We start from the raw sequence: 14,829 nt of genomic DNA on the forward strand, positions 1-14,829 counted from the left end.
TCTTGCAGAATGTAGTCAAAGAAGAGAGCAGAGTAGAGTGACGGGTTTCTATACTAAGCGGGCTTTGAAAATTAAAAGCAAAGAAGTATATGTTCTTGTATTATACAGTCACCCTAATAAAAGCAATAAAACACATCCTGGGGACGCTTGACATGAACAATTTCATAAGCCTGGTATCGATCCCCCGACTTTTTTCAAGGGAGGCTGCTTTGCAGTAACCCGTTGGTTCCCTTGTGCATTTCCTATCACCTCACTCTCCTACGCCTTGAACTACATATAGGAGAGCTTGTAATTTCATGTTTTGTAACAATTTATTGTAACTTATGTCCTATTATAAAGTTTATATATAGTCAGAACTAATGCAAGTGCATGAGGAAAGCAGATATAATGAAGCAACATCTCAGAGTTGACAGGGAAACTGGACTTGGAATTGGAAGCCAGGCTAGATTTTAGTCTCCCTTCCAGGCTAAGTTAGCATAAAAATAGACAGTGTCTGTGAAAGTGTCTCAAGAACAACACAAGACTACTCAAATATTAGACATTATAAACCAGAGACTAAAACACCTACCTCTGCCATCTTCCCAATACTCAACACTTTATTTCCTTGATCCAGTACTTAAAGAGCCATCAGATTAATGAATTAAGTAAAATCAGAATTACATAATCATTAGTTGAGATTTTTTTCCCTACCATAAAGCACTAATGTAAAGAGGGAAAGCCTATGCTCTCACTTCATACTAATTCCTTGTATTAATATAAAAACCTGAATGTGTTCTAAACTTCTATGCATCTGGCAAGAAGCTCGAGTTGACCTTCTGGATCTTATATTTGCCTCACCTAACATCTGGAGCATAATTAAGTTTGTTTTGTTTTTTTTACCTTTTATACCTTCATTTTGACAGCTTGAATTGTTTTTGTTTTTGCTGTGAAATATCTATAAAAACAAAACTGAAACAGCTCAGTTGCGTTCTGTGTGTTGCACTCTGCAGTATTTCACTAATATGGAAATCTTTTCATTATTTCTGATAAAGGTACTAAATCATTCTTTGCTTTCATGATCACTCATCATCAAATATTTATGGGAAGCTATTATATGCAAGGCGCCACACTAGAAACTGGTCATACAAAGATTAAGATGAATATATATATTCTTACTGGTTTATGGCATAAAATTATCAGCAGAGTCAGGATGATTTTAGATGACTTCAAGAACAAAGAAGAAGGGTTGATAGTACAGTACAGCCTTAATGTTTGACACCAAAATATGGATGGCGTTTATCATCTATAAAATGACCCTTCACACCACTTACTGGGGGCATTATACTGAAGAGAATGAGACAGGTTTGGTACCTTTTGAAAAGGAAGAGATTTCCCACCGTCTGATGAGGATGTAGTTTCCCTTATTTGACGTGTAAGAAAGCAGTAGATTGGCTTAACAAAATATTGAGGGCAATTAATAATTCTAAAACAATCCATAGAAACTTTGGGGTTATGTTAGACATCTCAAATAGTTATAGAGCTTGCAGTATCTTCAGGATACAAAGAGAACAGATACCTTTAAAAGAAACACAATTTGCATTTTAGTTAAGCTTTGTACCATTTTTCCTTATAAATCCTAAATACCTCTATTCAACCTGAGTCTTAGCAAACAAAGAAAGAAAAATCTATTCTGAATTTCAAATCCTTTTGTAAACCATCTGGGCCTCCAGGAGATGCTTTAAAAATACCTGTTAGATGAAACTGAATGTTTAGATTTCTCACTGAAGTCATAAAATGATACAGATGATGGAAGAAGTTGAACTGATATTCAAACTCCCAACATTACACTGACTTCAGGTTTGTCACTACTGCAAAATTAAATGGAGAAGTTGATCAGCTCTATTTAGTGAGTCAGTATAATGAATATATCTGAACAATCCTGAATCCATTTTATTACCAGCAGGTGTGTTTGCCAAAACAAAAACACACCTTCTGTTTTGCTATTTTGTCTTTTCTTTCGATTCATAACACTGTTAAGAATTTATATGTGAAGAAAAATACAACTAAACTAATTTATTTGACATAGTATTAAACCTACAAAGAAAAGAGTCTGGGGTGAAAACTGACCATATGAGGAATCATCTTATAATACTTTTATACTACCTATTTTTATACAGATTGAGAGGATGAGAGGATTTTAAATATGTAGCAGAAACTCCTGAAAGTATCATTATAACATTACTTTATATGGATAAATGTTTTCTTACAATTAAACTTATAATCATGCCAAGAGTATATCTCCTTACATACTGACTCACAATTTACTAAAGTCATTTTTTGATGAATATGTAGTGTATCTGCAAAGCATACAGTGAGATTCTAGACTATGGAATAGATCACTTTAACAAAATCGCATGTCACCTGTAATGTAGAGGTAAATCACATTATTTCTCCTTATTTATTTTAAAGAATAAATAAGCTTTTACCTTCTGTACTGAATTTTATGCACCTGAAATGGTATATCATCAATAATTTGGAGATTTACTTTTCAGAATCAACTCAACCATGGATTTTAGCTGACTATTTTTAAAACAAAAATCCCAATTTCCCATTTACCAGAAGGTTGTAAGGTGCTCCACCAGCAACGGTCTTATTGGGACTGACTATCCCTATATGCTGGTCTGTTTTTACTGGAGGCAACGCAGTGCACCTGATTCGAACCTCAGTTCTGTCACTCACCAGCTGGATGATGTCCGCCAAGTTACTTAACATCTCTGCTCCTCGGTTTCTTCTGACAGTGTCAGTATATGCACCTCACACGCTTGATGTGACATGACATTCTTCAGAATCTTAGCAATACATCTCACAGAGGTGCTAAGAGGTTTAAGCGAAAAGTTCTTAGAAAAAGGCCTCACATGTAGAAGCTCTAAAATAAATTTTTTTAAAATGTGCCTATCACTTATATAGGACCAAAATCTGAGTCTGAATAATGAAGAATACAGTTATAAATAGTTCAAGACTTATATAAGTCTAAAGACATCCTTGAAATTCATAAGACAATAAAGCTAATGATGATTATTAGTTTCAGAGGATGTCTTTGACATTTCTTTTTTTAAAATTGAAGTACAGTTGATTGCCCTTGACATTTCTTGAATGAAGAAAAATCACAGATACTATCAACCAAACCATTGTTTGATTCCATGATAAAATTATTTTTCAAAAGTGTTTTGCTTAGCGCCCAAACATACACTCTCACTGACTAAGCCATTCAGTATTAAGATAAAAAACCGCAATGCTGAGTATTTTGACCAAAAAAATGGCAGAAATCCCCTCTCCCTTTCTATCATTTAAATATGTTACAATGAAAAAAATGTTATCTTCCATAAAACAATAATGACCTAAAATCCCTAATGGAAAGACCAACAGAACACATGGTTTGCATTTGCCCACATTCTACAGCAATCCACTCTCCATTGCACTGCCTCTAGCATCTCAGTAGGTTTGCCTGGGAAATATATTGGTCTGCCTCAACTAGAAAAAACATAAAACATAATCTTGACTGTTGTTTCATTTATTTTATAAGAATAATTCAGTTGTCTTATATCCAGAAATGCAGTCTTTATAACATGTTCTGTACTGACATTTTTATACCATTTCTTTTAAGTGTCATATATTTCAATTGGCTTTAGAGTTAAGAGTTATTGCTCAAAAGTCACTGCTTCCCTTATGGAATCTAGGGAATTTGGATCAATGTGTAAGTGGTATTAAGAACACATGTACACTGGTTAAGGATTTAGAACTTATCATTGGTCTGGAGATATTCAAACACCTAATCTTGTTCCATTTGAAAGGAAAAAAAAAAAGAGGATTCTCTAATAATGTTTTAATGTCACTTTTCTTAGAATTATAGTCAGTCATTCAAGACCAAGCAATATTCTTGCCTACTATATATAACATATATATATATTCCCCAAAGATCACATGTACTTTTATTAAACATTGTTTTCCAACTTTGCATCCAAAGTCTAGGATTAATGTTAATCATATTAGAAAAAATAGTAGAGTAGGGTAAAAGAGTAGTTAGTTCAACTACTTGTACTAACTTGAAAGCTAATCATCTGTTCAGTGTTCAGGGCTCAATGTGTGATAATGAACGACCAAAATGATCTAACAAAACTCTCCAGTGTTTTAAAGCTACATGTGCACAATAGCAACTTATTTTAATTATTAATCATATACTTACATTATAATGCCCATAAATAATTGAAGCTATGATTAACTTTCTTACCAACAGCTCATGAATAGGCCTGAGTACAGAGGTCAGCGGTGTATATAGGAACCATCCCCATCTTTGGGTACTCTCTATTTCCTTGGGCAGAAAGAAAACATTTCTAACTACACGACAAGTTTAAGCCTTGTCCAGTGTTCCCAAATGTCAGAGATCAGAAACTGTTTTGTCCTGCCAATCTAACCTGACAGTTATGAGTTCACTGTAAATGGCTTCTGTGATTTGCATCATGTAATTTTAAATTGTCACTATTCAGTAATTAAAACGGAAGAAAGGTCTGGGGTTTGGTATTAAAATGTTGACAGAGACAAATATATTGTTTCAGAAATATGTTTAGCAACTTTTCCAGGAAAAAACAATAAACCAAAAACCCAACCTAGTTATGAGAATTGTATTAAAGACTAGCCTGTTATAACTTTGCAAAAGGAAGTTTCTTCACCACAAACCAAATACATTCCTCTAAATGTACACGGTCTCATGAATTATAGAGATGTTCTCTACTATGTACCACTAGCCACCACAAGCTCATAGACAGTGAGACAAAGAAAGGAAGGAAGGAAGAGAGAAGAAAGAAAGAAAGAGAGAGAGAGGGACAGAGAGAAAGGAAGGGAGGGAGGGAGGGAGGAAGGGAGGAAGGAAGGAAGGAAGGAAGGAAGATTGATTTAACTGGCTTCACCTTAAGAGCTTACGGTTTTCCCGGTACATTTCTCGGACCGTACCATGCCCACTGAGCTGATGTGACGACCAGTTTGCTGATTTACTCTGCATAGTCTAGAATTGATTCAAACTCCAGGCTTGCTGTGATCTCAAAAGGGGAGCCATGCTCAGATCAGCTGCAAAAAGGCCCCGGAGACAAGCACTGCGGTAAACCAATAGGAGCTCTACCCTTGAATCAACAGTAGCACGCAGGGGCTAGATGAGCTTATTACTCTGCTTGAGGCAGACCCGGGGAAGGCTTCCTCTACCTACTCCGCTCAACAGTGCCATTTCCTCAGGTCTGAGCCTGTGAATAAAGAACGAGAGCCAAGTGTGTCCAGCCCCTCTGTTTAACCTGCTAGCGTTAGTCCACTACAGAGTTCCAGGCAACAAGAAAGGCTGAGGCCAGGGCTGGGAAATGAGGATTCAAGTACAGCCACCATGGAGCTGCATACCTTTTCGCCTAAATGGACCGAACCAAAGACAAAGGCCAAAGACATGCGAAATTGAATACATGACAAAAATGCTGTAAGGGAAAATGTTAGACACCTTAGTCAAAAACGAATCATTAGAGAGTCAAATATTTTGAAGTAAAAAATAAAGTAGAGAGTACTTTAATTCTAAAGCAGGGAAGGCCTTTCAAAGTATAACACAAAGCTCTCTCTAAAGGTCTGAATTTCCCAAGCCAGCAACTGGGTCTCTGCACTCCGAGTACTCGTTCACTTTATCTGGACTGATCTCCAAGTCTGTCTGTCCCGTCCTGCAACTTTAACCAGACTACACAGAAAGACATCTCAGGATATGAGAGCAGTGGCCTCTGGACACCCTCCTAGAAAGACACTGGAAACGAAATACAAAAGTTCAAGTTACCCTTTAGAAGTCCTAAAATAATTTTACTTAAAGTAAGTGCCCAGTGACACTGTGATTTAGGAGACACTTCATACGCACTTCTTTTGCCAAAGAGATCAAAACGTTTTACTAAACATCCTATAAAAATTAGTAAAAGTGAATAATTTTTAAAGTTTTCATTGGAAATGTTCCCAAACCATGAGTGCAATCAGGATTGTACTGATGCCACTACAACGAGACTAAAATGGTGAGGTGCTCTTTACAAATGCCCCTAGGACTGTAGTTATAAGTTATCCTCAACCCCAACCTCTGATGTGAAAAACAATCTGTGAACACTGGTAATCTTCCCTCATTAAAGGGCTAAATCTTATCTTATGGAAACCCCCCAAAATGTTTGCTGTCTTCTGTCATTTATTATATGAAAGAAATGCACGTCAGTGCAGAAATTCCCACTACAGGTTTTATTAACTGGAAGGCCATATTCCCTCTCATTAGGACATATCTGATAAAGACACCAACTGTGCATGGTCTATATTCCCATGTGAGGAACAAGTAGGAAAAGGTAAAGCAGTGAGTATTTGCAACAAGCTAAATCTCCACATTTTAACTAACCACTTGGGAAGAGTTGATAAGGTCATGACATATCTAGAAAAACTATAAGCTGATTTGGAACAACAGATAATATATGGCAAGCTAGTCCTAGCCTTTACTAATGTTAAGAATCTGGATTTTCTCCCTGGAAGAAAGAGTATGAATGATGTCCTCAGATTTATATGTTAAGATATTAACTAGTAAATTTATTTTTAAATAAAAACATCATTCAGGGAAAATATCTAAACATAAAATGAAATGTACGCTATTAAACCTTCTATTACTAACTAGCCACATTTTGTAAAAAAAAAATCTTGTGCAAATAGTTAGCATTTACTATACCTCTGACAACACACCAAGTGCTTCACAAGACAGTTCACAATGAAAGGCAGTGTCCCAATACACACCTCATGGGTTTGTTCTGAGAATTAAAAATAGTTATTCTGTGAAAAACAGAACAACGTCTTAGACATTGGAAACGTTCAGTAAGTATTAGTTCCCAGTATCTCATTTAATCCTCGCAACAAACACTGACGGCCAAGAGATGTTGAACAACTTGCCTGAAGTAACATCACCTTTTTACTCCAGAGCCTATGCTCCTAACACCACTCTTCCCGAATATCAATAAATAGTATATAGGATCCTTCCTCTCTCTCTCACCATACAGTCTATATAAACAGAACAGTCTGTATATGAATGACATATATTTATATATTACACACATATAAATGCTGGAAGAAAATGCCTGCTGAGTGGTGGGGTTACATATTTTTATAGCTTCACTTACCATATTTTCTACACATAACATGTGTTCCTTTTATAATCATTTATTTTTCAAAAATCTTCAAAAAACTTAAATCATGAAAACCTTAAGAAATTTTAAGTGCCTCATATTATCTACCATCAATATCAGCAAAGATTCTTTTTTAGTAAAAGCTATTATTACAGCAAATTATTCCTTTAAGCGCTGAAAAGTGTCCTAGTAGATAAAAGGAGTTTGTCTTACACCATTCCAGATGTCCTAATTTCTCATGGGTCAACAGCATAACAATTGCTTTTAATATTATTTGGAAACATCCACAGGGCACCCTAGAATGTGGACCAAAGACAGGTCAGTCCCTGCTCTAGGCAGAGAAGGAAGGGGGCATTTTTAAAACATCAGTTAAAAGGGTAAAAGTTTCCTCTGATACAGAAATTTAAGAGAGAGCTCAGGGTATCAAGGGAGACACCCAGCTCGGGTCTTCAGTCTAGTTCAACAACCATACCCTGAAGGTCAACCTCTAGCAACAGGTGGGTCTTTCTAGAACATGTGAGGCAAGGTGATAAAGCACTCTTAAGAGTAGCAAGAGGAATCTGGCCAAAGAGGATTTGAACTCCTCTCTGCTCTAGTGCCCTGGCAGTCTTTCTGTTAGTTTGTAGAGGGGAAAAGGTAGAGGAATTTTAAATAGATAGTGAGTATGGCTGACTAGGGAAGTAAGAGCCAGTTCGCTCTTAGTAGTTATTTCCTGGAGTATAAAAGGAAGAGAATTTCAAAAGCACAGACATATATACACTACCAAATGTAAAACGGATAGCTAGTGGGAAACAGCCGCATAGCACAGGGAGATCAGCTCGGTGCTTTGTGACCACTAGAGGGGTGGGATAGGGAGGGTGGGAGGGAGGGAGACGCAAGAGGGAGGGGACATGGGGATATATGTATATGTATAGCGGATTCACTTTGTTATACAGCAGAAACTAACACACCATTGTAAAGCAATTATACTACAATAAAGATGTTAAAAAAGTAATAAAATAAATAAATAAATAAAAAGAAATAGAACAACAACAACAAAAAAACCCAGTATCTTTTTAAAAAAAAAATTCTTTTCCATTATGGTTTATTACAGGATATTGAATATGTTCCCTAAAGCATGGTATCTTCTTACCCCCCTTTTCCTGTGTCACCAAAATCAAAATAAAATTAAATAAGTGCACATACAGGTTTCCTTTTTAAGAGACTAAGGTGAGAGTATCTTTGAAGTTCAATGAAAAATGAGGTGAGCCCCCAAAGACTCCCTGTTTCAGGGATGGGGAGAAAACAATTTAACTGGAAGGAAAAACTGAAGAAAGCTTTTTACTGTTTTAAAAATCATTTTATGAAAAAATATTACCTATTTAGTAAAGATACAGAGTGGAAAAGGAAAGAAAAAAAAGACTAGCAATAAATGTATTTCCTTTGAACAAATTAATACTAATATTGTTTCTTAAATGTCCATACAGTAGTCTACTGTCAAATTAGATAACATGGATTTATATTATTATTCAAGGAAGAATTCCCTATCAGGAGGCCCATAATTCAATGCAGAAAGGATTACATTATTTGTCAAGGAAAACACACTACTCTTTGAAAAACAGAAAAGTTGACCTTGGCAAACAGTTAGTGAAATTGTTCCCTACTTGATTTCCCTTAACATGCAACGTGTGGGAGAGCACATATTTAGTGCTGCTTTGTGGCACTGTTTCAAAAGAACTCTCAGTATTGTACCCAGAAAAGAGTAGGGAACGTCTAGAAAATAGTTCACATTACAGTGTTGGGAAGTGATTGAATTCTTGTTTCCATGCTTTATGTTAGGTAGTAACAAAGAGTTTGGAGGTAATTAGGTACTGGCTTAATGCATGTTTACCTTTGTCCCTTGATCAACCATAGTCATTTTTTCCATAACCAGAGACAAATAATAAGCTTTCATTCTTTGTTAAAATTCTAAAATTGTGTGACCATCTCCCATGTTATTAGGATGCTCTTACTTTATCATTCAGCTTTGTCTCAAGTGACACTGCCGCTTTTTTAACGTAAAGTGTGCAATTTCGTTAAGGCGAAATCTGATATCCTCATGCATCTCTGCGTCTTTGTCTATGGATTACTCGATCTATCTCAACAGATTTACTTATCCCAACTCTTTTCGTTGTCTTTATCCCTCTGGCTTCCAATCTCACTACTGTTCTTGGTATTATCATTTTATAGAATAAGAATAACACGATAACAACAAATACTTTTTGACTGCAAGTAACTTTTTGTTTGTTTGTCTGTTTTGCAGTACGCGGGCCTCTCACTGCTCTGGCCTCTCCCGTTGCGGAGCACAGGCTCCAGACGTGCAGGCTCAGCGACCACGGCTCACGGGCCCAGCTGCTCCGCGGCACGTGGGATCTTCCCGGACCGGGGCACGAACCCGCGTCCCCTGCATCGGCAGGCGGACTCTCAACCACTGCGGCACCAGGGAAGCCCCGCAAGTAACTTTTTGAAACAAGTTTTGCATGTTATGTCATTCATTTCTCTCAGCAACACTGTAAATTAGATAATACCATTATCCATGCTGCAAATGAGGCCACCAGAACTCAGAGAGGCTGACTATATATAACTTGCCGATGTCACCAAGCTCTTAATGGGTGGGTGAAGGACATTCCTTTCTGATGCACAGTGCTGACGGACCCTCCAGGATGGCAATTGCTCTGCGTTGTTTAGTCTCCTTCATGGTTTACATTAAGGATGAGAAATTACACCACTGCTAACCAACCAAGACTAGCTGGTGAACAATTCTACCGTTCGGGGAAAAACTTAATTGAAAAACACAATGGAATTTTTCATACTAAATGTCGTTTGCTTCTGTCACTCCCTACTTAAAACCTACCATAAAGCTCCATCCTTTTCGATTTACTGAGAAATGAGTCAGCCAGGAGTACAAGAGATTACCAAGAGATTGTACAGTAAAGATGACAGACTGTAAAAGAATGCAAAATAGAAGATGAAAACAGAATTTTTTTCAAAATTACAAAACAAATCTGTGTTTGAGTGTGTCTATGATCAAAATACGTTATTAAATGACTGGATCAAGGTATTATGAATGGCAATGCTTCAGCTTCTAAACTAGCCGTGTTGATCATCAACAAATGCAACCAAAGCAATTGGTACTGACTGCTCTGAGAAAAGGCATTTGATAAAAGAAAAACAAAAACAAACGGATAAAAACAGTACCATGAACCATCTCACCTCCTGTGACTAGAGATACAGCCTTGTCTCTCTAAAAGATAATGTGCTGTAAAAGTTTAGTAATTACCTGGCATTTCCTCTCTTTGATGGTCTCTGTCTTCTGTAATTTCCTCTACCACAATTTTTAAATAAATTTTTAAAAATGATTATCTGGTGAAAATCCCCACTCTTCCCCCTACTCCATAGTTTCTCACTACCAGCAAAACTTCCACTCGGCCTTTAAGATTCTTAACCAGTTTCATAGTTAGTGGCCAAGTAATCTATCTGATAAGAGGACAGCAAGTTCATGAATAGAGCTTGTTCCTTTACTTTTGGCCATTGCACCATTTGACACTTTCCTACATAAAGCAAGGGATCTAGACAACAAGCAACCCAGAAGGTCTGGAATTACGTCTTCTTGGACATCACCATGGAGAAACAAGGCAAAACTAGAGAAAACCAGACTCTAGTCCTCTGCCCCAGTCAGGAAGGCCAAGAAAGCAATGACAGAGCAAATTCACATCAATCCTCCACCATATTTCTCAGCTCTTCTCTTGTTCAGACTTGGTATTTAAATTTTTTTTAAATTTTATTAATTTATTTTCATCTATATTTTATAAATTCAAAATCTTGTTTTGAGGAATATTTACTTTTCCTAAACTAAACACATCTCGAAGTCACCCCCGGTACAGCATTTTGGGGATCTCCATTATGTCCTCCAACCTCTGAAAAAGCTACCAAAGTACCCACACGATCCTCCCTTAACAGAACCAAAGGTTTTTGCGTTAAAATGCAAATGTAAAAGTAAAGTAAAAAGGAGCTAAAAGATAGAAATAACACCCATTACTCTCAGAGCGGTGTGGCTCTTCCAGCCCCTGGTCCATTTATTCTCCTTTTTCCCCTCTCTCCCCTGGTCTCCGCTCACCCCACCACAAACTCTTTCCTTGGGCTTTTATAAATATTCATTTTGTACTTACCACTCACCAAGCACCTTGCTAGAAATGGGGAATTTAGGATGAATAGGACAAATATGTCCAGACTTAAGAATTCAAGTCAAGAAGATAAGACTTAAAACTGCACAAATAGCTACAAAGCAGTGTGATAAGTGGGGGTGGGGAGAGGAGAAGGAGGTCCTACCTCCCCAGAGATTGGGAAGGCCTTGCTGGGAAGTAAATCCTTAAAGGAGACTCAAAGCATGAATACAGTCCTGTCACGTAGGCCGGGGAAACATGTCCAAATAAATTAGCTTTTAGAGCAAATATCAACACAAGGGGGAGCAGGGTGATTCCTCAAGAAAGCATAATAATTCTATAAAGACGGAACATTTAACTGGATCATTTAATATGAATTGAGTTTGAAGGCAGCACGGGAGTAAGGAAGGAGATCGTTTCTACTTAAAGCTTTCATGATCTGTGTGTTTTACCAGAATGGCTCTCTTGGGTGATGAGTATTACCTGTTCTAAGTATACAGCTTAGAGGGACACTGCAGATGGGTCATCTTCTCCACTTAAAAAAGAAATTCAAGAACAGGCGTCTTGTGTTAGACTTGCTCCCCAGTTACTGAGGTTGTAACAACCACAAAATTCCCCGAAGCTTTGCTCCTTATTAGTGAAGTCAAGTCCCCCACTATACCTTCTTGTTTCCTCAAAAATTACACAATCTCTGACAATTATTTCCAAGAGATAAAGGATGTGTATGCGTGTGTGTGTGTGTGTGTGTGTGTGTGTGTGTGAGAGAGAGAGAGAGAGAGAGAGACAGAGAGACAGAGACAGAGACAGAGACAGATTCAGAGACAGAGGAGAGAGTTAAAATGATAGAATAAAAGGAAATCAGATCTATCACCAAGCTGTAAGTCTATTGAGATAAGTTAGCTTTTATTCCCCTGCTAATATAGATTAACTTCTCTAAATGATTTAATTTAACGCCTTTAACAAGAAAATTAAGCCATATGAAGCCTTCATAGTAAAGGGGGGAAAAGCTTATGGACTTATTCTATATTTTTATTCTTGCCTGTTTTTAGTAAAAATAAACTTGCGAAACTTCTTTAGAAAAGCATTTTTTAGCCTTACAATGCACATTTTTAGCTGATATTGCTTACAAGGAGCTATCTACCAAAACCGTATACCTTCATTCCTCAATAAAACTACTTAAAAATTGAGGATTAAGAATGTGAGAATCTTGATCAAATACTGCCAAGACTGTGCCTCTGATGTGGGCTGAGACACGATTTGCCTGCTAACTAAACCTGTACTGGTAAATATCTCAACACAATAGTTTAAGTGCTAACTGCTTATTTTTATACTTTTCATCTGACAAAAAACTGCAAATTTATTTTATTCCAAAAGATTGAACAGTGGCCAGACTGTTGTAGCTAATGATGGGATTTCTGGATGATGGACCCGGAGTGTTACTGAGAGCACAGCTTTAGACTGAATCTTAACTACGAAAGACTACTTCAGTACACTGTGCTTCTCAAAATCACCATTGTTAACCACATAAGTGGGAATGTCTAGGACACATTTAAGGAAGGAAAACATTCTTAATTCTTTTGCTGTGATGATATATATATACGTCATGTATGTTATACATTCCTTGAGGACCAATGTTGTACCAAATGTACTTACTATAGAGAGAATAAAAGACTTTGGAAATGACATAGGTTCAAAGTCCTTTTACTAATTCCGCTGAGATTATTCAAGGGCTTGGAAGGGGAGGCGGGTGAAAGCAAGGATAGAAAGGAGACAGATATTAGTGCCTGTTGTAATTACTATGTTCCCCATGGTCCGAAATGCTAAAAATGAACGTTTCCTCTATTACAAGGATATAAACCTTTCTCACTGCAAAGCTATTAGCATTTATAATACACATGTCTGAAAATCATGGCTTCTCTGTCATTCTTTTGAGAACTTTAGGGACTTGGGTTACTGTATAGTCGTGAATTATAGCCAAAGCATAATCTGTAGTCCTCTAGTTTTCCAGCATATTTTTAAAAATCAGTTTAAGCAATTTTACTCATATTTAATGGCTCAGTCTTTCCCAACAAATTAAAATGTTTGTATAGTCTTGACTCTGGAAAAAACTGCTATATGATTTGCAAAAGAGAAGATACATTAATATACTTCATCAACTGCCCGCATTTCTATCAATGAGATGATTTTAAATTGTAATTCTAAATTTACTAATGTAGTATTTCTTTAAAAATAAACAACTTATCAGAAGTCAAAACATATAAACTCTTGATCTGCCTACACCATTCTAGGGCATATAAAATTACAAGAAAATGAATGACATTAATTTGGACCTTTCGTACAAATACATTTCCTCCTGTATTTGGGGGACAGAAATTGTACCTTAACACACCACTCTACATTTTTTCTCTGATTTCGGTTCTTTTATCGCAGAGGTAGAATAGAACAAGAAACGTTACTGCTCTTATTCAGTTTTATTTCAATTTGTGTCAATTTAGCATATTTTAAATAGTCTATATAATTTTTTAAAATAAAAGGACCAATTCTAATGTTAATTTGGATCAACCTCCCAAACATACGATTCTAGGTTTCTACAAGGGGGCCTCTTGAGGGGGCGTTTTTAAAGTGAACAACAACAGAAAGCACCCTGAGGCTGCCCAATTCACATTTAACCTACTTACATGAAAAAGGAACTGCTTTGGTTAAGAATAAACTTCCACAAGCTCAGGTTCAAGCTAAATACGCCAGCATATTAGTGAGGAAATGAGACAGCAAATAGTAACTCCTTTCATACTAGTAGAAGAATACTGTATTTTAAAACAGCTGGCAGAAATTCTCATTTTAATTAAATTACATTTACTGAAATAACATTTTCATAATTAACAAAAATAACCCATTCCTCCCAAAGAGCTAGCAAAATATAATCACAGTAACTTAAAATGGGCAAAGGAGTAATAAGATTGTTAGAATACAAGTGACTAACTTGGATTACGACTGTTGCATTAGTTCAGTGGTTTTCAGTGATTCAGAAGCCATTACTATCCTCTGTTGCCATGTAAAGTTAACAAAGTAGGTAGCAAGTTTTGTTATTAATGATTTTGTAGAAGTAACTTAGTACAAGTTTCATATCTTATTATATTTTTACTACTTGCATGTTAGACTAAAGATATTATCACTGGACCTCTTCCTTTTACAAATGACGAAACTGAGTTCAGAAAAGTTAAATGTCTTGTTCTTAAGCATTTAGCTGGTTAGTTGTAAAGACTAGTTCTGGAACTTAGCAGCTTTCCACTGCACAGCTCTGTCACAGAGCTGAAACATTTATACCTTCACAGATGACAGAAGGAAAAAGAGAGAAAGTGGTGCACATCTATATGAATTATGGTAGAAACAAAATTCCATAACACGCTAAGGTTCAGTTTTCTTTCACTCCTGGTTCCCCCCTTCTAAAAGTT

The 14,829-nt window shown here is 36.6% G+C and overlaps 1 protein-coding gene across 5 annotated transcripts in view; it reads right to left on the bottom strand.

The window, feature by feature from the left end:
- Positions 1 to 14,829, bottom strand: part of TOX (thymocyte selection associated high mobility group box) — a 298,710-nt gene that overhangs the window by 239,155 nt on the left and 44,726 nt on the right. The window contains exon 2 of one of the 5 annotated variants that reach the window (XM_067017309.1): positions 2,719 to 2,853. The exons of the other annotated variants lie outside the window; for them this stretch is intronic. Coding sequence (XP_066873410.1) covers positions 2,719 to 2,751 — 33 coding nt within the window. The 5' untranslated portion in view covers positions 2,752 to 2,853. The remainder of the gene's footprint in view (positions 1 to 2,718; positions 2,854 to 14,829) is intronic. 5 annotated transcript variants of the gene reach the window in all.

Source organism: Kogia breviceps, chromosome 17, assembly GCF_026419965.1.
Source record: "Kogia breviceps isolate mKogBre1 chromosome 17, mKogBre1 haplotype 1, whole genome shotgun sequence".
Taxonomy (NCBI): Eukaryota; Metazoa; Chordata; class Mammalia; order Artiodactyla; family Physeteridae; genus Kogia; species Kogia breviceps.